Source organism: Megascapheus bottae, chromosome 3, assembly GCF_031878675.1.
Source record: "Megascapheus bottae isolate mThoBot1 chromosome 3, mThoBot2.hap1, whole genome shotgun sequence".
In the NCBI taxonomy this organism is placed as follows: Eukaryota; Metazoa; Chordata; class Mammalia; order Rodentia; family Geomyidae; genus Megascapheus; species Megascapheus bottae.
The window spans coordinates 75,987,935-76,014,775 of record NC_143511.1 but is presented as its reverse complement, the minus strand read 5'-3'; the positions used below and the strand labels follow the sequence as shown (position 1 = coordinate 76,014,775).

The 26,841-nt window shown below is 40.7% G+C and overlaps 1 protein-coding gene across 8 annotated transcripts in view; it reads left to right on the top strand.

Moving 5' to 3' along the window:
* Nucleotides 1-26,841, top strand: part of Astn2 (astrotactin 2) — an 854,736-nt gene that overhangs the window by 327,004 nt on the left and 500,891 nt on the right. For all 8 annotated transcript variants that reach the window (XM_090330513.1, XM_090330512.1, XM_090330508.1 and 5 more), the window contains one exon: nt 26,418-26,564. In XM_090330513.1, coding sequence (XP_090186639.1) covers nt 26,418-26,564 — 147 coding nt within the window. The remainder of the gene's footprint in view (nt 1-26,417; nt 26,565-26,841) is intronic.

The following is a 26,841-nucleotide window of genomic DNA, read 5'->3' as shown; positions in this document are numbered from 1 at the left end:
GTACCTAGGAGTTTCAATTCAACATTCAGTATTTTACTAAAATGTGTCATGATCATTGTCACTCATTTCATAGTTCTTCCCCCTTTTCCAAATTCAACCATCGTCTCATGTTATCTGGTTCCATTTTCACATATGCACATTGAATACCTAGCTCTCTGTAAACCACAGAGCGTCTGAACCCTAAGTTCCCAGTTCTGCCATCATCTTGCTAAAACTTATTAGTGATACCATATAAATCTTCTGTAATTTAGTTTTGTGCCCCATTTTGAAAATGTCATTATATCTGTTTCATCATATTCTATAACTCTGTATCTTATCATTCAACTCCTTGAATGCTGATCCATAAAATTCTTAAGGTCAGAGCCAAAGGCATTATACTATACTAAAGAACCTGGGACTAAATAGGCTACTGATATCTGTTCAAAGTGGTAAATCCTTTGTGTTTCTTTTTCCTCTTTGTCTCAGTGTCCACTGTTCCCCCTGGTCGCAGTGTCTTTCTCTTCCCTTCTCACATTGCTTCCCTCTGTGTCTTCTCTGTTCCTATTATAACCAGACGTCGTAATGTTTACATCCAAATGAAAGTACTTCCAATTGGAGAGAGTGATCTGTAGTGAAAGACGATGGTTTGGGCAGAAGGCATTTGTTTCCATACTCTCAGCATTGCAACACACAGTGTCTCAAACCAGTTGAGACGGGAGGAGTCTGTACTATATGCTGATTTAGAGGCCTCCCAGGGTTCCTGAAGAGGAACCTAGAGAAAGTCAGCAATATATGCTCTTCTGAAAGAGCTTCATTCTCATAAATCCTGGGGAAATCTTCCTGGGACAGTGGGAAACCTGGGGTTCAGTAGAATATAGTAATTGAGAGCATTTTTGAAGATTTAAGCCTTGTAATTTAAGTCTTCTAATGATACCTGCCGTGTATGACTTCACCAATTTCAAGGTCTGAGTATGTCAGATGGTAACAGTAGTGCTCTTGAAAGTAGGCATTGCCCAGATTGCATATAGTGACTTATTTACCCTTTTACCTACCCATGAAAGAAAAGGACAGGGAAGAGTTCAGAGGTTGAGGGGCTTATTAGAAAATTACATAAGAAAAAGTATGGTTCAAATGATCATGTCAACCTGGAACAAAAAGGCTAAAGGAGGCCCTGAGTACAAGTCCCAGTATGAGCACAACGTAAATAAATGCATAAACAAATTTATAAACAAGGGACATAATTAGAGTGCTCCCTAAGTATGTTTTACCCTAAGTTTTTAATGTTGTACCATTCAGTGTGTTTTCTCTTGGAGGCATTATACTGCCTCATGTTTGACCTAAGAAAGCCCCTGACTTTGTGTTTTAATGGACTGCAAAATAGGGAAGGAGGAACGATTGATGTATGGGCATGGGCATTCAGTATGTATGTGGTATTGTTTTTCTAGGAAAGACAGGAAGACAATGAGGGTTAAGTTATTTATGTTCAAGCTCACTCAAAAGAGATTTATAAGCACCTATATAGATCAATAACATGATGGGTTCTGAGAGCCAGAATTGAATTCCCATGGCATATCCTTTTAATGGACTCTGAGTCTGATAGAAAAGGGGAACAGATAACTAAAATAAGGAGGTATAAGTACTGAGGTGACCTTGGTAGGGTATATACCCTGTAGGGTCATCAGAGCACTTGGGTGAGTCTCATTTGGGAGGATCTGGCCAGAAAAGCTCATATATAGACTGGATCTCAGTGCTAATACTGAGAACTAAGAGAGAAAACTTGGTACTTTAAAACAAAATGTACCCTCTCATCATCCCCGAATCCATAAGTCCCAAATTTAGCCATCAATAGAGCAGAGTTGTTTTAGAAGCTCTGCAGAATAATTTGTCCCATGCGGCTTTGGATATCCTGAGCTTTCTTTATATTCTAGAAGCATCACGTGTTTTTCAATCTTCTGGTTGTCTCTGCTATCATACAATACAGTCTTCCCCTCGGCCTGTCACTAAACTTCCTTTGTCTTTCTCTTAGGACATCATTTAGTATGTTCTATAATACTAAATCCAGGATGATTTTAGTTCAACAGACTCAACTTAAATACATTTACAGAAGACCCTTTTTGTAAATAAGGTCAGACTTTCAGGTTTCAGGTAGACATGTTTATTACAGGCTATAGTCGAACCCATTTTTAACCTGAGAAGAGGTCCATAGTCATTGAAAAGCATCCCAATGAGGTTATTTCCAAAGACTGCTGGACTCTCAAGAAACTTACGTTTGAGTCTGAATAAATGGTAGGTCACCTCTTCTCTTCAGCTTCCGTTTATCTATTTGAAACAAGAGGGCCCATCTGAAATTACCTTTAGTGTCTTTGCAGTGGGCATATTCTGAAATCCCCCAAGGCTCAAACAAGAACTATTAATGCCTAGGGGCTGGGAGTTTGGCCTAGTGATAGAGTGCTTGCCTAGCATGCACGAAGACCCGGGTTCGATTCCTCAGTACCACATACATAGAAAAAAGCCAGAAATGGTGCTGAGGCTCAAGTGGTAGAGCTCCAGCCTTGAGAAAGTCCAAGGACAGTGCTCAGACCCCGAGCTCAAGCCCAGGACTGGCAAAAAAAAAATAGAACTATTAATGCCTAACAGATCCCCAAATCACAGTCTGGACCACAGCAGAGCTTCAGGAGCTTTGAGGAAATACAGGCTGTCCCAGAGGCCCTGGCTGGACCGTGATAGCAGCTCTCTAACACTACTGTTAATCTTTAATTGGTATTTGATTTGATTTAACACGATCTTCTGCTTGTAAAACACCTTGAGATGTTTCTGCTTTGTGAGTGTGTCCTGGAAACGCCAGTTTATTGTATTAACAAGTCTTGGCCTGAACATAAAGGGAGATAATTAGAAAACGCCAAGTCCCTTGACATGCTCAGGGCAGCCAAAAAAAAAAAAATCTCCTGGGAAAACAATCCTTTTAGCTCTTTTCATGTAGCCAAAAGAGAAAGCTGCTAGAGCAGCCCTAGTGGATCTAGGAGCTTGTAAGGGTCACTGGGCACACTATTTATAGTTCTCAGCTAGCTCTGCTTTTGTCTAGCTCTTGTAGTGCTATAGATTCCAACACCCCCTAGGAAGTTTGTGCTAAATCCCCCAGGAACCCAACCTACAAACGTGTGTGTGTGTGTGCGTGTGTGTGTGTGCGCGTGCATGCGTGCACACACATTCTGTCAGCAATTTATATGTAAGATCTTTGAGCACATATAGTATACTTTCTCATACAAATAAGCACACAGTTTATTCAATGATATATTTTTCCTAGGCTAACCCACAAAATTGGATTTATCTTGGACTCAAAATGTGATAGAACTATCCCAGACACCCAGGTGCCCAGATAAAGTAGACAATGGGGTTTTAACCTAATGAAAATATACCCTAAGTGTGACAAAACAGTGAATTGTGATTATTTTGAAGCATAGTCCTGGTTAATACTTTGCTGTGTGGCATAGTTGGAATTAGAGATGTGTGACATGGAAGATACTTAGAGAATTTGCATACGTTAGTGGGACTGTGTTTTATCAGATTACTGTATCAAGGCACACTTAATCTGAAATGGACTTGAAGTCAAACAATACGATACCATTAAGCTTCTGAGGTGTCCAACATAGCATCCTATTTAAGCTGTCTTCTAGTATGGATGGGTGATGTAGTATTCATAAAAATGATTATTTTTGTGCCAAGACAAGTCCTTTCCAGTGTTTCGTTATCTATGATCATCCTGAAAACTCACAGAATTATAAACAAGGATTAAATTTTCCATTTGATCTACAAGACCAATTCACCCACTATATAGGGAAAATATAAGTTCCATTGGTCTCACTGTACGTAATTATCCTTCATAAGTTAACTTCATTTTAGTCAAATATTGTGGCTCATGCCTATAATCCTCACTGCTCTGGAGTTAGGAGATTGGGAGGATGATGGTTCAACATCAGCCTAAACATCAACAATAATCATCTCTTGACTTCCTGTCTCAACCAATAAAAAGCTGAGTATGATAGATATTTATCCCAGGGATATGGAATATGAAAACAGGAGGATCAAAGTTCATGCTAGCTCTAGGCATAAGTGTGAGACCCTATTTGAACAAGCTACATTATACTCATAACCTTACAAGTTGAATTGAATCTTCTTTGCACTCCTATATATATATATATATATATATATATATATATATATATATATATATATATATATATTTGGTTGGTTGTGGGGCTTGAACTCTGGACCTGGGCCTGGGCACTGTCCCTGAGCTCTTCAATTCAATGCTGCCTACCTCTTGAGCTACAGCACTACTTCCAGTTTTCTAGTTGTTAATTGGAGATAAGTGTCTCATGGACTATAGTGCCCTGGCTGGCTTTGAACCTTAATCCTCAGATCTCAGCCTCCTGAGTAGCTAGGATTACAGGTGTGAGCCACCATGCCCAGCAAGATATAATAATTTTTTAAGATTTTATTAATATTTATTTTTACATCATATTTCAAATGTCATGTTTAACAAGAATATTTCATTCCAAAGAAAAGCTATATGAATATGTGCACACTAAACCAGCATTACAAAATATTAAATAATCAAGAACAAAGAACAGAACAGATATAATAAATTTTAATAGAAGATAAAGATCTGGGAACATGGCATAAAGGTGGAATACCTGCCTGTCAAGTACAAGACTTCCAAGCTCAAACAAAAGAACTACCAAAAGAAATAATAATAATAATAATAATAATAATAATAATACATCATCAGAAGAGTATTCATGCACAGTTGTGTATACATACATATACATTCATACACACTCACACAGTCTTACATCATCACCCTTGTACCCCCATAGGTATGGCTACAAGGTTAATGAAAATTCTGTTGGGATGTGTAGCTTATTGCACTCATTTTTAATGGATCATTCTCTTATCCCCCCACTCACCTTGCTGGAACTTGTAGTTAAAAATCATGAAGGAAAAAATAACTTGTTTGTTTCTTGGCTCCCTCCACCGAAAATTCTTGTTTAGTAGGTCTGAGCTAAGGCTCAGAACGTATTTTTTAAAAGATGAGGAGCAATGTAAAACTTTATATCCTCAATAAGGTTAAGGTGCTATAGAAAGACAGCTTCTTTTTAAGTATTGTGAGTCATTTAAAAGTGGCTGTATAGAGGGTGTGGCTTTGCTCTTCTGGTCTAAGGTGAAAAGATGTTCTAATTGTATCTGTTTGGATGGGACAGGTAGGCAGGAGTGGCTGTGCTTTTGTCAACAAGAGTATGGTATTGGAGGTGGGCCAGTTAACTCAGCAAATACATGTTAAAGACAATCCTACTGGAATTGTCCCCAAAAGCAATCATTTCCTATTGGGTAGAATTTAATGAATTGCTCAGGCTAGGACTCATTCTGCAAACAAAAGCTTGTCTTAAATCCCAGCTCTCTCTCTTTCAAGCTCTATAGTCTTGGACAAATGACAATTTCATTGGCCCATTTTCTTCCATCCATAAGAGTATGGTAAATGCAGCCTTGAGGTCTAAACCAAAGTATATGAGCAAGAAACTGTTGTGTTGAATGGCACTTAAAAGGTTTTCAAGTATCCTCTCCCTCCCCTTTTAGCAACTTTTCCCTTTCCTTCATTTTGTTCTCCTTGCGCAGGGATAAGAAAACTTTCAGTGTGAATTTGGGGCCATTTCTCCTTCTTCATCCTCTCACTGAAAGATTAAAGAAGACAGTATTTATTCCCATGTTCAGAGGATGTAAAGAAGCCACGTCCTGGCTGAGCATTAATAATGTATGCACAAATCACATAATGTGCATTGGTAAGGCACAATTTATAGCCTCCCACTAACTTCCTACTTCCTGCAGCGTGTCTGGGGCTGAAGCGGGAGCATTTAGGTGCAAACACAGCACCTTAGGTATAGAGAGCATCCTCTCCTTGATGAGCCACTGTGCAGGTTTAAGATAGCAAGAGTTCAAATCAGCAACATGGATTGGGGTTGGTGGTGGTATACCTCCTTGAAGAAAGAAAAAAAGAACTTGAGCTAGACTTGGATTGAATTTGAGCATGCAAGAACTCCTACTTTGTAAAGGGGAGGTTGCCAAGGCCAGAAAGGAAAGTTATAAGCATAAAAATAGGCAGTTCCTACTTCACTCTGCTATAGAGCCACTGTCCCCTGAGGACTCCAGGGAAGCCACATTTATTTATTCTCACAATGATACACTCACCATTGAACACGAATCACATGCCAAGCCTAGTTTCAGATACATTTGGTGTGCAGGATCACATGTTCTCCAGAGCTAACTATGAGATGCTTGCAGCTTCTATTCCTAGTTTTCTGAGTGGAGAACCAGGCAAAGGAGACTTAGGTTGTAGACTGCAGTGACTCACCTACGCAAGAACCAAGTAGTTTTGTAGGCAGATGACTGGAAACCTGCGAATCAAATTCTTCATTGAAAGCCCCCACATGTTACTGGGAACTGGTAGCTCATGACTGTCATCCTAGCTATTCCAGAGGCTGAGATCTGAGCATCGTATTCAAAGCCATCCCTAACAGAAAGTCCGTGATATTCTTAACTCCCTTTAACCAACCAAAAGCTGGAAATGGATCTGTGATACAAGTAGTACAGCCCTAGTCTTGAGTGAAAAGGCTCAGAGCTAGTGCTCAGGCCCTGATTTCAAGCCCCAGAACTGGTACAAAAGCAAAACAAAAAATGCAAGCCCTCCCGCCCCCTCCTTAAAAAAAAAACAACAAAACTACAGCATGCCACCATTCTACCACGATATAGGTCGATGGTGTTACAGTCCTGGTTTTTGTCCATTCCATCACTAGTTCTGATCACAGGCCTGGTAGGGTACCAAAAACAATATTACCTGATCTGTGGCATGAAACACATATTCTTCTTGATGATGTATTTTAGATAACTATTCTTTACACATGGAGGGTGTATCACTTATTTTAATCTTCCACAGAAACTTACCATGTAAAATTTTATGAATGAAAACACTAAGATAAGGAATGATGACGCATGTTGTCTAAAGTCCAACAGCTAGTAAATGTTGAGTTGATATTTTTTCTAGTCCTGTGGCTTGAACTCGGGGCCTAGGCACTGTCCCTGAACTTCTTTTGCTCATGGCTAGTGCTTTATCACTTGAGTCACAGAGCCACTTCTAGCATTCTTTGTATAGTTTATTGGAGATAAGAGTGTCATGAACTTTCCTTCTTGGGCTCCTTCAAATCACAGTCCTCATATCTCAGCCTCCCATGAAGCTAGGATTACAGGCGTGAGCCACCAGTGCCTGGCTGGAGTTGTAATTTTAACCCAAGTCTTCTGGTTTCTTCAAGGTTATGAGTAAATTGGAAATAATTTATATTGTGTTATTTTTTTTGTTTGTGACCTTGAACAACCTAAGTAATTCTATGTCCATGTAGTACAAATCTGCTTAGTATACTAGTAAGCAAGTAAAGACTATTGTTAGATATTATACTCTTTGCTAGTTAAGAGAAGTTGTTTTTTTTTTCTTTTTTATCCCCCACCCAGAGCAGAGTAGAGGTAAAATACATTGCACTGAGAACTGAGTGATCTTTATTTCAGGTAGAGTATAATTGAAAGTTGGATAATGCTACTAAAGATAATTAAGAGATAAGTGAGATGACACAAGAGCCTAGAAAATACTAGGAAAAAAAGATCAGAGCAGCAATAACTATACATCTCATTTATTAAGTAATATATATATTTAAATATATAATTTATATGTACAAATGAGTGTTCATGCACTAGTACATGTATTTCTATGCCTATAAATGCCTATATAAATATATATACACACACATATATATCCACATGTATATACATGGACATATATATGTTTATTTATATATGATACATATACACTGGGTCTAATTTGGACCTTTAGTGGGTCCTAATATTGGATTTAAACCAAGGTCTACTGACTTCAAAACCTAAAAAATGGTTCTGAAATTCTTGAAGTGATTAAAAAAAGAATTTGTAATTGTGACCTATGTTTCCTTATGTAATTCTGCAGTTCTCATGGTAGATCGCAGAATTGTGCTGGTAAGCTTGAAACATACACACACATGCACATAAAGAGCAAACAGAGACAAAGCTTATTTTGTGGCATTTGCCAGATATCATTGTGTAAATTGGACCACATCCATTTTCCAGCCACAAGAATTAAGAAGTACCATGCAACAACCCTAAATGCCTAACAATGGGCTCTTGTGAGGAGATTGGCATCTGTCCTAGCAAACCATTGCTCCAGTGCCATGGATGAGCAGAGTTGCCTTTCTTTCCTCTTTCTTTCCTTCCTTCTTTCTTTCTTTCTTTCTTTCTTTCTTTCTTTCTTTCTTTCTTTCTTTCTTTCTTTCTTTTCTTTCTTTCTCTTTCTTCCTTCCTTCTTTCTTTCTGTCTGTCTGCCTGCCTGCCTGCCTTCCTTCCTTAATCCAGCCTGCCTGCCTGCCTGCCTGCCTGCCTTCCTTCCTTCCTTCCTTCCTTCCTTCCTTCCTTCCTTCCTTCCTTCCTTCCTTCCTTCCTTCCTTCCTTCCTTCCTTCCTTTCTTTTGGGTCATGGAGCTTGAACTTGGCCTGGACGCTGTCCCTGAGCTCTTCAGCTCAGGGCTACCGTCCTACCCTTGAGCCAAGCCCCACTTCCCATTTTCTAGAGGTTAATTGGAGATAAGAGTCTCAGGTCCTTTTGTGCCTGGGCTGGCTTTGAACCTTGATCCTCAGATCTCAGCCTCCCGAGTAGCTAGGATTACAGGCGGAGTTGCCTTTCTTAATGACTGTTATCTTGTCTTTCCTTGAATTTTCAATGCTCTGTATGATTTGGCCTATATAGGAAATAAAGGAATTAAACAAATATTTGTTGAGAAATGAATAACAAAAACAAAAGAGGAAAACAGAAATAAGAGGGTCATAATTTTTCTTTTTTTGCTATAGAATTGAGCATAGTTCTTTGCATTTTGGCAGTGATATGACTTGTTGGTGAAATACTATCAGCAAGTTGAGTTTGGGCACCTATTTTACTCTCTCCCTCTTCCATTTCCTACCATATGTGAACCATAGCTAGGTCATCAACTCCATCTCCAAATATACCTTGTATTTGTTGAGCTTTCCATCCGCAGTCCCTGCAATCACTGCAATCAAGTCCTGACCTCTTCCTCATCACTCTCATTCTGGCAGTGGTGCCATTCTCCCCTATCAGACTTGTGAATCTAACACATGGCCTCATTATGCCATCTCCTTTGTCAGTATCCCCCAAAGTCTTCCCTGTTCTTATAGTTAAGAACAGACTCCTTCGCCTAGCTTTATATGCTCCCATTTGCCTCACCAACATGCCTCTCATGCACTGACTACCACTCTCACTGTGTGGAATGTCTAAGAGAAACATTGTTCCCTAAGCGAGGTGGTCTTGGTGTATTCATTCCTGTTTCCCTGTTTTCATCTCAGTGCTCATCAGGCTACGAATTACAACTATATCTCTGTTCACACCCTCAACAGACAGAGACTGCAAATCTTTCTTCCTGCATCTGACAGTGAGTGACTCGATTTTTGCCATGTCTAAAGGTCTCCTCTCCTGGGTCAGAAATCTGGACCCTTGGGAAGGAACACAGTGGAGAATTTGAGAGATGTTGCTCTTGGGTCAATCATCTTGGGTTTGGATTTTATTAGTTGTCTGATCTTGCACATGAAATTTCATTTATATTGACTTAATTTTATTCTTCATAAAGTGACTATAGTAGCTTTAATGTAGAACAAGTACTTAAACATAACTATTTTTATCTATTATGAGACAAAGTAATATCTCTGATAAAACTCTTGCCTTTTTTCTCTTCTACTCCAAGGAAGTAATGACTGGATATATCCCCTCTCTCCCACTTTAAAGGAGTTTATAAAACCCCATTCTTTCTCTCTGAAACAAGTAATTGATTGGGGGTTCGGCCTATTCAATGTGTATGTATTCTATAATTAATATTAATTTTAATATTTATAGCTAACATTAATTTTAATACTTATAATTAATTTTAATTAATATTAATGTGTCTGATACTTGATACCAGGTTCTGTTATTTACAATAAAGCAAGATTGAAACATGGAGATACCTCGTAGGAGGATAAATTCTACTTTTCTCTCCACCCTGTTAGGATCTTGCTAAACAAACTCTTCAAATAGTCCATTGGATGGTGAGTCTAGGACCACAATGGACTTGCATATCTTTTGTCCTTTGTATTTCTTAGTAGGATAGAAGATGGAAGTAGGAAAATGTTCTAGAAGGTTCCATCTTCCCAAGTGTGACCAGGGTTGAGCAACCTTGATAATACAAAAACAGAAATGACCAATCTAAGGGCATGTAGCCAGAGACAGGTAAACCAAAGACGTTGAGTCTTTCTGACTTCCACCATGATATTTTCTGTTCTGTGAGCTGCTAACTAGATGGGAAATACAAGGAGAGAGCAGTATTGCTAATAATGCGAGTCCTGATTGGCAACTGGAATGGATAAATAAATTTGTAGCTGTGGATCCCAGGGCTATTGTTATTCCTATGCTCAACTTGACTGTATCTTGATCCTAATTTTTATACATTTATACATATATTCTTACACACACACACACACACACACAATCCTATAAAGTTTAGTGGAGCTTCTATTTTAGCTCTTTAGGATGTTCAGGTGTGGACATTTTTATAAATAAAGATGTACTAATGTTGTTACTATTATTGCTCTTCCATAAATTTCACAGAACCTACAGGAGGCTGCAGGTGTGTGTTGCAGCTGAGTTATAGTTACTTAGGGAACCAACCACCACTGCCTTGTCCCTGACTTTGCTGCCTTAATGATGCCTCAGCGTAGCTCCCACTTCAGGGGTTATCTGTGCCCTCCCATCCCTGGGAGCCCATTTTCACAACTGCACAGGGGTGTGTGTGATCTGGATCCATCAGTGTTGAACCCTCCATAGTGGAGGAGGGTGTAGGAGATTTTATAGGGTCTTCGAGCTTATAATTAAAATAATAAACATGTATTCCCTACCAATAATAGTTACAATAAGTATAGCAGCTAACAGACACTGAACAACTTCCACTCAGTATATATGGAACAGTGTAATGAAAGCTTTTCATGCATAAAGAAGCATGAAGAAGTCACTTTCCCAGCCATATTAGCTGACAATTACCAAGCTTTTCTTATCATCAACCACTATGTTAAAAAAAACTTCTTGCTTTAACTCAAGTAATCTTGTGAAGTATTTTAATTATTTCTGTTTTACAAATGAGACTTTGAAAGATAAGATAACATGTACTGACATCCTCCAAGAGTGCTGGCGTTTGATCCTCACCCAGTGGGACTCTACGGACCAGTTCTTAGCTCTCCCTTTTTATTGACTTTCTTAGTTCATCATGTTAAGAAATTATTGTGCTTCATTTCAAGCATAATTTCCCTGATTACAGAACTCACAGGCCTTCTATATCACAAATTTTGCTTCCAGGACTGACGTGTGAACATAGGATCTTCTAGAGAGAATGAGAGAGATACAAGCTTTTCTGAAGATAAAAGGGAGACTCTTGCTCCTTTCTTTCTTTATGAAGCTGCCCTTGATTTTATTACACAAATATCAGTGGCTGTTTCCTCTTAGCTCTGACAAGTGTACAATTCTTTAGTAAAATGAGCCATTCTCCAAGCACAGCATTATCCATGTCAGAGTCTTCGGTCTTGCTCAAGGCCTGGTAGGTTCATGCACTTTGAGGAGTTTTTTCAAGTAACTGGATATCACTTTTAAATTTGAAAGTCTTTATATTTCTGGCTAACTATGGAGACTTTTCACCCTGCTATCCATTAAATAGTTCCAAGCATTAATTATTTATCCCCATATGGCAACTCCTCCCACATATACAATGGTAACTTAAGACATCACACATTTCTTATGTCACTGTTTCTATGGTCAGGAGCCCAGACACCATGTAACAGTTTCTCTGTCTCAAGACTTTTCATCTAGGGATTTTCCAAAGCTGCCAACTAGGGCTGCCATGTTGTCATTTATGGACTGGGGAAGGCAGGGTTCCATGCCTTAAAGGCTGTTCAGCAAAGGCTGCCCTCAGCTCTTTGTCTTCTGGGCCTAGCCAGGGTGACCCATATGTCAATCTGTCTGACTTGAGCATAGCAAAAATTAGAACAGAACTAGTGATAATATGAGCCAAATAGAAGATGGTCTTTTGTAATCCAATGGGGATAGTGACATCCTGAAACTTGTTGAATTCTTTTCATATGAGCAAGACACTAGCAGTTAAAGAAGGATGTGGTACCGCATGCTGGTGTCTCATGCCAGTAATCCTAAGTACTAAGGAGGCTGAGATCTGAGGATCATGGTTTGAAGCCAGCCCAGGGGAAAAAAGCCCATGAGACTCTTCTGTCCAATTAACCACCAGGAAACTGGAAGTGGAGCTATGGCTCAAAGTGGTAAAGCACCAACCTTCAGTGAAACAAGCCCCATGACTGACAAGAAAAAAAAAATGTAGATACCAGGGTCTTAAACTTGAGAACTTTGTGCTCTTTTTCCTTTTCTCTAAACTAAATGTTTGTTTTGTTTCAGGTTACATGTGCTTAGTCAGCTCTATATATTTGCCAAGTGGCTTTATATCAAACTTCATTTGCTATAATTCTATCCAAGATATTCCTCATTCCTCAGCCCCATCTGATGTAAACATGCTCTCATATTCTTACGTATTGCCTTGGTAGATTGTCAGATTGTTTCTTGTATCCCAAGTGTCTTTCTTTGCCTCAGAGGTCAACTTCGATCTTACCTTTTCTCAAAAGGTCTTTAGACACTGACACACCAGTTGGATGCCTGCTCAGATCCCAGAACTCAACACTAGATCTAGAACTCCATAGGTACTTAGCCACATTTTGTCTAACAAAGTGAATACATGAGGATATGTTTCTGGTTTGCAGTGCTGAAACACCTTTCTCCTGAAAAGGACTGTAAGTGTCATCTCTGGCTTTATGAAGCCCTCTTCTTTCCTCCTGTTGGAACACAGCTTTGTGGACTCTTCCCTATCACACTTCTAGCCACTTCTTCCCACACTAGTGATATCCTCACCATTCCTTCCAACACTTCTGTTCCATTTTCCTGAACCACACATACCGTTTTTCACGTAGCTATCTTTTTATGTGGGTTGTAGCCTCAGCATTCTCCCTTTTTCTGTGTCTGAGTATCTGCTGAAACTTCCCATAATTAGTAATTGTCCTATGACCCTCAAACCTTCATAGGTTTTCTCCTTTTCCTAGACCTTTGACCCAAAGGGGCTCACCATCTTACAGTATATTAAGGGTTTGGGAGGGTTTTTTTTTGTTTTGGTATTTGTTTTTAAGACAGTCCTAGTGCTTGGGTACTTTCCTTTAGCTCTTTTGCTCAAGCCTAATGCTCTACCATTTGAACCAGCTCTATTTCACCATTTGTGGTGGTTAATTGGGGATAATATTCCGCCCGGGCTGTAATTCTTAGATCTCAGTCTCCTGAATAGCAAGGATTACAGGCATGAGCCACCAGCATCTGGCTATATGGAAATACTGTTTTTTTGCCAGTCCTGGAACTTAAACTCAGATCCTGGGCACTGTCCTTGGGCTTTCTCAAGGCATAGCACTCTACTACTTGAACCACAGTACTACTTCTGGATTTTTTTTCTCCTGTGTATGTGATACTGAGGAATCAAACACAAGGCTTCCTGCATGCTAGGTGAACTACTACTAAGCCATGCTCCCAGCCCCTACACTGAGGTTTTTTAATGGCTCTGGTCAACTCATTCACCAGCCCCACAGCACAGAACTCAGTGTAAGTGCATTGGAGGATAACAATTTGCTGACTGAATGGAGGTCGTTCCTGTTATGGATGGGACACAGAAGTCTTGTAAGGCAATGGATTTGCTTGGAGTTATCCAGGAAATAATGGCTGCGGCTCTTTTCAAGCTTGGGCTACAGACTCCCAGAACAGCTCTATGCCCACACTTTAGGCACTTGGTTGATATTAACAAGACAGAAAGTGGATCTAGAAAGTCCCATGGGCTAAGAGTGCTATTGCTTTTTTGTAGGTGACATATTTAAACCAGTAAATTTGAAATGCTCAGGTCCAGATGTCAGCCTGAAAGGGGTAGAGACGTCTGTGTGAAAATGCATTTAGAGAGAAATGCTTCACAGAACATTTTCTGCTGCCTCTCTCTCTCTCTCTCTCTCTCTCTCTCTCTCTCTCTCTCTCTCTCTCTCTCTCTCTCTCTCTCTCTCTCTCTCTCTCTCTCTCCTCTTTTATATTCTGCTCTTAAAGGTCTAAAGGCAAAGCTGTTTATCTCCAGATGGCTGTTTAAACACAATCTGCAGACGTGTTTTTGTGGAAATGTGAGTGGTCTGAAGAGGAAGCAGTAGGTTGAAAAACCAGAAAACATGTTGTTAACAGAGTGAGGAGGGCATTTCCATTCCAATCAAGTCTCCAGGTGTTTTGTGGTTGAACCCTTACTCCCTGCAAAGGAAAGAGTGACTTGTTCTCTGCAGGGACATAGGTGTTTCCAGTCACCAGGTAGTGAGGGTGAGAATGTTGAACAAAAGCCTTGGGAGCCACTTCATCTTACCACTGTTCTTTATAGTTTCTTGGTAGCAGACAGGCTTAGTAAGGACTGAGAGGAACAATTACTTTGCTAGGCTAAGCAGTCCTGCCTTGTGCCCCCCACTGTGTGTGTAACTCTGAATGAATGTCTGGTCTTCCTGATCTTCATTTTTCCACTTTGTGAAATGGGAATCATGGTATCTGTCTCAGAAAATTTGTTTGGGGGACCAGTGAAACAACACTTGTGGAGTGGTTAGGTCTTCTGGCTTATTCCCTAAAGGGTGTACTTGGAGGGAAAAATGTCTGCTTCCTTTCCCAGTCTTCTCTGGCTGAGACCTTACTTCAAGGCTTGAATAACTCAAATCCTTCAGAACGATGGGCTTTCTTGACATAATTTTCACACCAATCCTGGAGCTTCCTTAGAACATAGACTATTCATTTTTCATCTTAGAATAGCAGAAAAGTTGGTACTGGTTTATAGGACTTGATGTCAGATCAACAGACCTACCACTCACACAGAGGTCATCACTGAAAGGAGACTATCTAACAGTAGATTCTATCTTGTGTATCCAGATCTAGATTTGGGTCCTGACTTCACTTTCCAATAGGTTTCTAACCTTAGACTAAACTCAATTTCATTGGTAAAAGGAGGAGCTAGCAAGGCTTTATAATTGATCAAAAAAAGTAGTTTAGGTATCCTATGTCCCAAGCACTTAAAAAAGATGCCATTGTTATGATTACTATCATTGTTGTAGATTAAATGCATTTTTTGTAGGTCCTGGGGCTTGAACTCTGGAACTGTGCCCTGTCCTGAGCTCTTCAGCTCAAGGCTACCGCTCTTACCACTTGAACCATTCTGATTTTCTGGTAGCTAATTGGAGATGAGTCTCATAGACTTTAGTGCCTGGGCTGGCTTTGAACTGTGTTCCTCGCAGCCTCCGGAGTAGATACAATTAAAGCATGAGCCACCGGTGCCTGGCTTAAATGCATTTTCTTTTAGCCCCCAACATTAAGTGATGCTCAAACATAGACTTGAGGGCAGTGAAGCATTCTAGGCAATTACTGGTGCTCTGTAACCTGTTGCATTCAGAGCTCTTTTGGAAGAAAACTGCAACTAGGAGCCGTAATGGTGAGGGTAACTTTGGAAAGGCAGGAATTCTCTTCACTCTTCCAAAGCCATCCATCCTTAGACCATGAGATGAGCAAGACGTCCACACACAAGGCTGGAGAATGCATGCGGCCAGTCACAGGGAGAGCAGCAAGAAAATCTAACTGCAGTAAAAGTTTTGTGGCCCATCAGGCAGGACCCTGTTTTACACTGTTGCTTAGGTATGGTCTGAGTGTCATGAGAAAGAAACAAGGATAGGGAGCAGAGAGGTATGAGGAAACCCCCTATTTTTAGAAGCAGGGTAGGTGCCTTTAAGTCCACAAGGAGAGCTGAGGAAGTTTGGCTGGAACATAGTTTTTGGAGGTTCGATAGGTCCTGCACTTTATCTCCTCTCTATGTTCTACTCATTCTGAGACTTTGAGGAAGTCATTCAAATCCCCTGAACATCGTCGTTTCACTGATTTCAAATAAAGCCACCATTGCCTTGAGTGGATATATTGCATGAGACAGGTGGTAGGTAATGGATTCCTAGGTACAGAAAATACTAAATACACAGCAGATAATTCTGCCCTGCTCCTGCTTCTATGAACCTGGCACCAAAATTCATTGACATCACCTAGGAAAAGTTTTGTGAACAAAGATCTAGGTAGGGGCCCTGAGTGAAATAACACTGATGGTTGTTCCTTACGTTTTCTGCTAGAAATAGAAATATGTAGCTACTCTTCAGCTTCACTCTACTTGGCCTCTTCTTCTCCTTTGACACTTCATTGGTATGGGCTGGTATGAGCTGAATATGATGGCCCATCTAGACAGCCTACAGACTAAGAGGGCTCACCGCAGAATCAGCCACCAGTGTCGTTTTTTTTGTTGTTGTTGTTATTAACACCTAATGATCTGTGACTCTGAGGCTAGCCTTTCACCTTTCCTTCCACCTTCTTTCTCATTTATTTCTGAGCCTCTCTACAACTATAGCTCTTTTGAATTCTCTACTATTTCTCATCTGCACACTGTAATTTTTATCTGTTGATTCCAAGCATCTTTCTCCCTAGCCTTAATGTGTTCCATCAGCCTGCTAAATGTAAGTTGAGTGGTCTTTAACCTCTTCATCTGACCTCTGGTACCAGCTTCTTTTCCAGCTTTGCATATACTTTTTGGGGGGAATTTAAAACTCTATTTTTGTGCTAACACTAGGAACAAAAGGAAGATAAATTTTTGTAAACAGACAAGACATTTCCATAGAAATTATTTGTTCCATTCCTCTATAAACAACTAATCCAGCCTTTATTTCCACATTTTTAAATACAGGAAGTAACCTCAGCCTTTCTAGGGTATGGAACTGAGGCCAGCAACACACACTTGTAATCCTAGCAGTTAAACTTTGAGATTGGAGAATTGAGAGCTTGAAGCAAGCTCGAGCTAAATAGCAGTGAGCTCCAGGCAAGCTTGAACCTGCCTCAAAAACAATAATAATAAACAGTTTAAGTAGAAAACTACCACATGTTCTTAAAGGTAATTTCCAACATCACAATGTTATTAGATTCTGTTAACATTACTAACAATCACCCTATAAATTATTAAACTTGCTGGGTGCAGTGGGTCATGCCTGTAATCCTAGATACTCAGGAGGCTGAGATCTGAGGATCCAGGTTCAAAGCCAGCCTGCGCACAAAAGGACCTGAGACTTTTACCTCCAGTTAACCTCTAGAAAATGGGAAGTGGGGCTTGGCTCAAGGGTAAGGGGGTAGCCTTGAGCTGAAGAGCTCAAGGACAACACTCAGGCCCAGGGTTAGGGTGGTAGCCTTGAGCTGAAGAGCTTAGGGACAGCACTCAGGCCAAGTTCAAGCCCCATAACCCACAAAAAATATTAAACTTTTCCTGTTCCGTCTGTATAATGACATTTCTGCAGTGTAGCAATACAATGGGGAAGCATTAGGTTAAATTCTACAGTATCTAATGAGAGATTATTAGAATTATTATTAGGGATTATTAAAAATTATCATATATATAGGTATTTTAACCAGGGATTGCAGAATATAAGGTACTCTAGAATTTTTGAACATGGAAATGTTGTCTTTCAAGCCCTGGCTTGTTGTGTATAGATCACTAGGCGAAGCTCTTGAAGGCATTTGACTGAATTTATAGAGCAATGCAATAGAAAGGAAGAGGCCCCACACCAATCCCATCTTCACTTGCAGCCAGAGAGGCCTGGCCAGGCCCTCACTGAATCATGTCATAGGAAAATGATTATCATGAGTCAGGAGCCATCGCTTCAAAGCCCGAGTGATTGCTCTGTGTTTGAATGTGAATTCTCCTTGGAGTTTGGGCCATTAATTGCATGGTAGGGATAACAGCAGTGCCTGCCATGTGGCATTTCAGTGAAGAATCAATGTGATCTTTGAGAGTTTTTAAATGAACTAGAACTGAAACCGCATGCCTCTTACCTGTATCATTTTTGTCCCTAGTGCCCTTCCAACCTTTCCACTGATATCACATGCAAAGTTATAAACACAGTTGCCTGAGATAGGATTTCCAAATAACCACATTCCTATAAGCTCCTTTTATTATCTCCTGTCAATGACTTTAGCTTCAACAAGGTGTTACCCTCGTAGCCTGAGCTATGGTGCCCCTTCCTGTTGAGGGAGCTGAGCTGGCAACCGTTTCCCAGTGATCTCCCAGATCAGTCCCATGATTCAGTCCCACATAGCCTGATGAGGCTGTGTAGTATTTCCAGGACTGCTAGCCTTTTGAAGTGTTCCTCTGGTAAGATTGCCGTGGTTCTTGGAAGGCCAGTGCTCAGCATTTGGTGAGATAATGGGCCAGAGTGCATCTACCTAAGTCATTCTGGGGCCGGGGATAAGTTGAAGTCTGTGAGTTGCTCAGGAGCAGGAATTTCTATGGCTCCTGAGTCCAGGCTATATCTAGAAGGCTGACTGGGAAATTAGAGGTGACGGTGGAGGGTAGTGGGCTTGGAGTCTGGAGCCACATCATTTCTGGTTCAACTCAATTACCTTCCTGCTGCATGACCTTTGGCAAATATTAGCCTCAATTTCCTTTTATGCAAAATATTGGAGATGAGAGAAACCATGTCATAACATTAGTATGCAGGTGAAATGAGATGCTGCATGAAAACTCTGAGTTAGTTTGTCAGTCTCCTAGGTGTTTTTGTTAATGGTGGTGATGGTAAAGATATGGAGAGTGACATCAATGCTATTCATTATGTGAAAAATTATTTTTAAACAGAAAAAGAAAAGTTCTTTTTTTTTTGCCAGTCCTGGGCTTGAGCTCAGGGCCTGAGCACTGTCCTTGGGCTTTCTCAAGGCTAGAGCTCTGCCACTTGAGCCTCAGCATCACTTCTGGCTTTTTTCTATGTAGGTCATACCGAGGAATCAAACCTTTGTGCATGCTCAGCAAGCACTCTACCACTAGGCCAAACTCCTGGCCCATGATAAGCTATCTTAATCCAAAACTTTACGATGTATTATAAACAGGCTTCAAATGTGACTGTAGCAAAATAAAGCTAAACATATTCATTTTGGAAGACAGGACACTTGAAGCAAGGAAACTCATTACCACCTGAACTAACAGGGTAGCTATCCTAAGTGAGAAGATACTCAGTGTATCCCAATTTACTTGCACAATACAAGTTGGTTCATCATGTAGGGACTGCTTAGGTATCAGATTAGCTAAGTAGGATCATTGCCTGGTAAAGTATGAGGTTGCTGTCTCTGGAAATGTACAGCTGGAGAACCATTTGCATGAACCTTATAAAGGACAAACCCATGGAAGATGAGCCATTTGGGAAAATGACATATCATTATAGAGATACAATGGGGCTGATATGTGAAGCCCAAAAGCTAGAGTGCATGACTAGCAAACTTAAGCCCTTTACTGCCAAATTGAAGGAGGGAAGGTGGGAAGAAGGGAGAAAGGTAAAGAGGGAAGATGGAAGGCAAAGAGCAGTGAAGGAAATGAGGGAAGGAGAAGAGAGGTAGTAAAGAAGGAAAGAAGAAAAAGAAAGAAAGAAAGAAATAAAGAAAGAAAGAAAGAAAAGGGGGAGGAAGAAGGGAAGGAGAGGGAGGAAGAAAAAGAAGGGAGGTGAAGGATAGAGGGAAAGAGAGAGAAAGCACCACAGATTAGAAAACACCACAATGAGCTATCAGATATCATAGGAATCTCATTCAGTCCAGCATAGAGAAGGACATGAGAGGGGCAGTGGTGGTAGGGTGAAGGAATAAATGTCTCATATTTGGGGAGGGGAGAAGAGGTCATTCTGCAGTGCAAGGAAAATTCGAATGAAAGAGGCAGGGTGAGCATCTAGAGTTTCAGAGAATGTTCCAGTTTCAAGTGACTTTTCTCCCTGCCTCCATCAGGACACTTGCAGATGATGTGTCCCAATTTTAGTTTCCAGAAATATAGCAACACAGAGGTTCTGGATCTCTGATGCTGCAGAAATCCCACAGGGCACTCAGTGAGGTTAATGAGACATTCCTGCAATCTGTACCGGTTGCCCCAACCAGCAGGCAGAGTGGAGCTTCACGAGAGGTTTTAGTAAGTGATTTTGGACCACACAGGAACCAACCATTACCAGATAAAGTGAATCATTACATTTGGCTAGGGAAAACAAATACTGGTATCCCAATACTGACATCTCTTGGTTGAAAGAGAAATCACATTTTTTAGCATTCATTCACTCATGTCCAGTTTATTGAGCACCTAGTTTATTGAAGTACAGACATGAAAGATAACAGAAGGACTGGCATATTGTAGAGGCACTCTGTTTACTGCATGAGTCAATTCCAGGATGAAGACATTGAATCTTGGAGCCATTGAATATAAAACCCAGAACATCAGCATGTGATGGGGGGAGGGGGGGCATTAAATATAAATCCCAGAACATCAGCAAAAGTTCCATGTGAACTGCTGTCATCCACGTAAATATCACATATGGGACAGTGGGATTTTGTGGGAGTCTTCTGAAAGTGAACTCAAGCCTAATATGCCCTACATTTAGGAATGATCCTGTCTGTTTTAAAAGTTAGAATCCCGAGGTTCTGAGAATTTACATACCTTGACAGAAGTTAAGCAGCTATTTAAGTGGATGAGTTTTGATTTAAATATTGACGTGGAAAATCTAGTCTCTTGCTATTTCTTCCAGTGGTCTTTCCACCCTGATGATCTGGATTTTGATACCACTGTTCCTCACCACAATGGCCTATATATCATTGCTGGGGGGCAGCGAGGAGGGAGGAAGAAATCAGATTTCAATATAGGACCCAGACTGCCATCCCTCCAGGCTATAAGAAGGAAGAAATCAATGGGAGTGTAGTGGCTTTTAAGTTTTCTACACACAATGGACTGATGGAGTTAGATCTATTTTCTTCATTGTGAAATGTGATTGATTCAATTCCCGATTTAACTTAAATTTGATTTTCTTCTCACAACCTAGCATTTCCAAACCAAGAATCAATCAAACCCCAAATTATAGGCTGCATGTGGATCAACAATGCCAAGTTTTTTTTTTTCCAGGCGCATTTCTGAAGCAATGCATCTGATGTCACTCTCTGCTGCCAAGGGGTAGGGTTGAGGGTTAAGGAGAGGGGAATGGAAAGGAAAATTAGATTATTAGTTTTCTCCAGCCTCAGCAATCAATGTGTTCTGATGGAATTCTATCCTTGTAGCCCAGCTCATTGTCCTTCTTGTGACTTGGAGGATACTAAGAAGTGGCAACATGGACCAAAAACTATATTAATTTAGCTACCTAAGGATGCATTCATTTATCACAGTTGGATTTTTTTACTAATTACATATGCTATCTTATTTTGTCTTCATATTAGCTCTTAAAATACCTCTTTGCCCCCTTTTCAGATGGAGATGTACTGAGTTGCTAGCATTTAGGGAACTAACAAATATGACACATAGATTTTTTTTTGTGGCTAAGTCAGGATTTGAACATAGACCATGTTTATGTTCAGGTAAGTGTAGTTTCTGAAACTACATCATGGCATCCTAGTACCCATATTGCATGGTGAGGTGGGAAGTATTATGATGCAAAGGAAAGGCTGGGGTAGCACTGGTTCTGTCTACTCTCTGGTTTTGACAAGCTTTGCGATCGTAGACAAGTCAGTTAATTCCACTTCATGCCTCTGTAAAACTGAGACAGCAGTTATGATTTGCTGTAAGGATTAAGTTAGGAGATTTTCCCCTTCTGAAATCTTAGCATCATGACCATTGGCTGTTTCGTTCACTGTTATTTCCCCACAAGTTTATATTGGTAGTGTTAGAGAGAGTTGATGTGCTGAAAGTTGATTGGATGGATGGCTGTTAGACATCGTGTCTGCATCCTAGAAAGAAGTCAGTGAATGGTGTTTCCCTTCCCTGTGTTTGCTGCTTGCAGTGACAAATGCTGGACAGAGCCTGCGAGGTGGGAGAGTCCATGCGGTAGCCTAGATGTTTTCTAGCTTACTTGCTGATGCGTACATCCCCTTGCTTAAAGGTAAATGCTTAGCCTCAGTGCCCTGAACCAGGAACTTTTAAGAAGTCACCTTTGGATTGTGTCCCACTGTGAAGGTTCCCGTTTCCATGACAACTACCCAGGCCTTCGTGGCTGCCTCTGTAGGTATCTGCCCTTAGTGCAGGCTTGACCTGTGTGCTTTCTTCCTCCTGATTTTCAGAGACAGCAGTAGTGATGGGAGCATTCCCATGTACCAGTGGATTCTCCAGGATGCTATTGATTGCAGTTTTCCCTCCTATTTTCTCTTTCTTCAGACTACCTCCTCCTTCACTGTCTACTCTTTCAGTCTTCTGTAAAGAATAATTTCCATCTTAATATATTCTGCATCAGCAGTATTTGCATTTGCTTAACCCAGTGGTAAAGAAGTCCCAATTTCTTTCCTCAGCACTAAGCCACATAGTTATATCTGCCATTATTTACCAAGGACCCACTATGTGCCAGAATCTGTGTTGGGCCCCCAGCGTTTACTTGTCTAGTCTGGTTTCTACAACACTGTCCAAGAATAGTCTTCTATTATTCTTTTCTCTGAAAGTTGATAACCTAATGGGATTTCACTGTCTATGATGACTCCAGAAGACTCTGGATCACTGTGAAGGTTTACATGACCTGTTGGATGGAAGAAGTCCAGTGAGGGCCTAAGGGAAGAGTGTGAACCATCCTACTCCCGTTTTTCAGCATCTCCTTCTAGATCAGGAATCAGTGCTCTGCAGCTCTGGTAACATTTCTGCTAGTTGCCTAGTTAGAACAGAAATGTCTGGGTTAAAACTCATTTCGGATCCATCTTTGCTCCATGGTCCAGGAACAAGAAATACTTCCTCAGGATACCCAAGGTGCTGCTTCACAAGGCTCATTAACTGGGGCATTTCCTCCTGCCCTCCCCCCGCCACAGACTGGAGAGTCCACCTACCTTTCACACCTCATCCGCAGTACCTGTTTCACCTTCACAATAGCCTATTGCTATTGGACTTGTCCTCTCTTCCCCAAAGGGCCCTCTGTAGAATTTCGAGCAGAAGTTCATTTCCATTATAAACGGTCCCTTGTTGTGGCTTGTTAAGTAATAAAGCCTTGAGTACTACTTCAACTGTTTAAAGTCAGATCTATCCAAAAACATCAAAACAACCCAAGTCCATTTCCTTTCCTTTAGAAAGCATTGACGACCACTTGTGTATGATATTTACTTGCTGAAATATTTATAGGATCAAAGTTTGAAGCAACTTCGTACCATACTCAGACAAGAAAGGACAACACTTGTCATTTCATTTAGAACCATCTTTCAATTGAATTTATTCTTTCATTAATGTTTGTTCTACAAATAAAACTACATCAAATGAGTGACTATTTGTTAACCTAGTAAAGATTGTTTTTACAGTTGGGAGTAAAGATAATGATGGTGTGTGTGTGTGTGTGTGTGTGTATACATGTGTGCAAGAATGCAGATCCTGGGGCTTGAATTCAGGGTCTGGGCACTGTCCCTGGCCTTTTTTTTTTTTTTTTTTTGAACAAGGCTGGCACTCTAGCACTTAAGCCATGTTAGGATTTTTTTTTAATGTTGGAATTTTTTTGAATGTTGTTTTTTTGTCAGTCCTGAGGCTTAAACTCTGGGCCTGGGCACTATCCCTCAGCTCTTCAACTCTACCCCTTGAGCCACAACGCCACTTCTGGTTTTCTAGTGGTTAACTGGAAATAAGAATCTGAGGGTCTTTACGGCCTGGGCTGGCTTTGAACTGCAATCCTCAGATCTCAGCCTCCTGAGTAGCTAGGATTACAGATGTGAGCCACCATGCCCAGCTCCATGGTAGGTTTTAAATAGGTTTAGGACTCTACCACACAGTCTTCAGGAAGAAATATAAAGTTTATTCCCAAACTGCCAATCTTGCACATGGTAGAGGTACATCTGGGCCAGGCAGGCAAACATGCATGAGGGCTGGGCATAGAACTGCAGGGACCCATCACAAAAGGCCAGAGGTGCCATTGTTAATCACATTCTGTGAAGGGATACTGTCAGACTCTCTAGAGGATTTACAGTAAGGGTAATGAGCAGAGATATGGCCATACCTTGTCCATTCCATTAGCCGATGGACAATGGAAGAGGTAGGTGGGGAAAGGGATGTGAAAATTCAAAGTTCCTAGAATGAGGACGGTTGCATGATTGTGTTGTTTCCGTAAAGACAGAGACTGAAAGATTGTATCTAAGTACCTAGCCATCTACACAGTGATCACAGTGAGGAGCTAGGGAAGAGGAGAGTGGCTTGGGAAAGATCATGTGTGCCCCATTGCTAATGGGTTGTATCTGGCAGGTCATGGGATGAGTGCAGAAAGTTTTCCAAGAGGTTTGAGAACAAAGTTTTCCTCAACAGGTGAGGAGAACAGGGAAAAGAAACGTAGAACACTATTGTTGAAGGGGTGGAAATGAAATCCTTGAAAGTAAATGTAAAAAGAAATACAAATAAAAAAAAAAATAAAAGGAAGCTCAAGACAGACTACATTTCTTTGCTGGCTCAGCACAAAGATGCAATCTACTCATTCTATAGCATCCTCCACTAAGTCATTTTTCATTCTCCCATGCCAGATACACACACAGACACACATACACACATGCACACATGGACACACATACATGTGCTGTTCTTGTGTACAGGTTTTCACAGAGTTTGTCTTCTAATTTAACCAGCCATGGACAAGCTTGCCTTTTTCTCCTAACCTGTAAACTGCTGAAGAGGAATGGTTATGCTTAATTCTGAACTATATGTGCTTTACAAAATAGGCATTCATTAAATCCTAGTGAAGTTGCTTTGAACTGGCCAGTTTCTAACTCTCAGGTCCTTGTAGTTGACCTGATATTATGTAACCATCACAATAACATTGTGACATGTTGTCATTATCTGCATTCCTATACTAGAGAGTTGAAGTTTGGCTAATGAAGCAAATCATACAGCCACTAAGAGATATGCCAACAAATATTATTTGTGTGTGTGTGTGTGTGTGTGTGTGTGTGTGTGTGTGTGAGTGTTATGATTAGGACTGAGGGCCCTATGCTGTCTCTTAGCTTTTTCTACTCAAGGCAGGTGCTCTCCCACTTGAGCCACACCTGCACTTCTGGCTGGTGAATAGGGGAGAATAATTCTCTGATGGTTTTCTTCCTAGGCTAACTTTAAACTGTGATTTCCCAGATTTCTGCCTTCTGAGTAGTAAGGATTATGGGTATGAGGTACCAATGTTCATATAGCTTTATGTCTATAATATACCTGAGAAAATTGACTTAAGTGGAAAGATGTATCTTGTCTCATGATTTGAGAGATTTCGGTCAGTGCTTCCTTGATTGCATTACTTTGGGGCAAAGAGCATTATCACAGAACAAAGCTCCCCCCCCCACAATAGGAGCGGGGAGAGAATGAATAAGAAAAAGAGAGCAAGGGGACATGGACAATATATACCTTCCTCCAAGACTTGGCTTCAGTAACCAATCTCTTCCAACCAGGCCCCATGACCTAGTTTCCACCATTTCCCAATAGTCAATTCATTGATGAGCTCAACAATAGATTATTTCATTATTGAGATTAGAGCCCTTATGATCCAACTGCTTCTTAAAACCACACCTCTGGAACTTGCTATATTGAGGGGAAATTTTTCAACACTGTGTTTGGGGGACCCAAACTATAACAAGAGGTAGAAGCCTTCTTTGAATCTGGAATTCTCTACCACTAAAGCACATACTTACTGCGTTACCCCTTAGTGAATTCAACAACACAGTGTCTTCTCCCTTGATTCTAAAGAGTGTTTGCAATATATAATTGTTATTTAGGGTAATCAACTAAATTGGAACAAGGAGAGCTCTTTCAGAAAGTCTGCTTCTTTTATCTTTACCAGAAGAATATTTCCTATGCCAATAACTTTGATTAAATAATGATCAAAAAGGACATTCCTTTTAGAAAAGGATTATTATTTAATCAGGGTTATTATTCAATCCTGTTCACAGACAATTAAGCCAAGACTCAATAAATCACAGAGGTTGTAAAATATGGTTTCTTTCTTTTTTCTCTCCCCTTCCCTCCCTTCTCCTCCTCTCCTCTCCTTTCCTCTATTCTCCTCTCCTCTCTTCTCCTTTTCTTCCTCCAGATTCCCATTTTGGTAATAATAGAATTCTCATTTCTTTCCCTCATGAAATTACTTATCTTTGGTATATGTTTGCATTATTAGGTTTACTGAAAAGCCCAGTGAACAAGACAGCCCTGACTCTGATTGCTGTGAGCTCCTGCATCCTGGCCATGGTGTGTGGCAACCACATGTCCTGCCCACTTACGGTGAAGGTGACCCTTCATGTGCCAGAACACTTCATTGCAGATGGTAAGAGCCTAGTTTTGAAGACCCCTGCCTCTCCTCCATTAGATGTCAATTAAGTTAGGCTGATGAAAAGAGAATGCCTGGTGGTATTCAAGCAGGAAGGAAAAGTTTATTCTGAACTGAACCCCACCGTGCATGGTAAAGAAGTATGGCTTATGGGCTGTGCAGCTGCTTGGCCTCTGCACTTCTGCAAGAAGGGGGCAAGAAGAAGGTTTGACCAAGTGTGGCCAGGTGAAGGGGAGGTGTGGCCACACTGGACCAGATGTGACCTCAGAGAAGG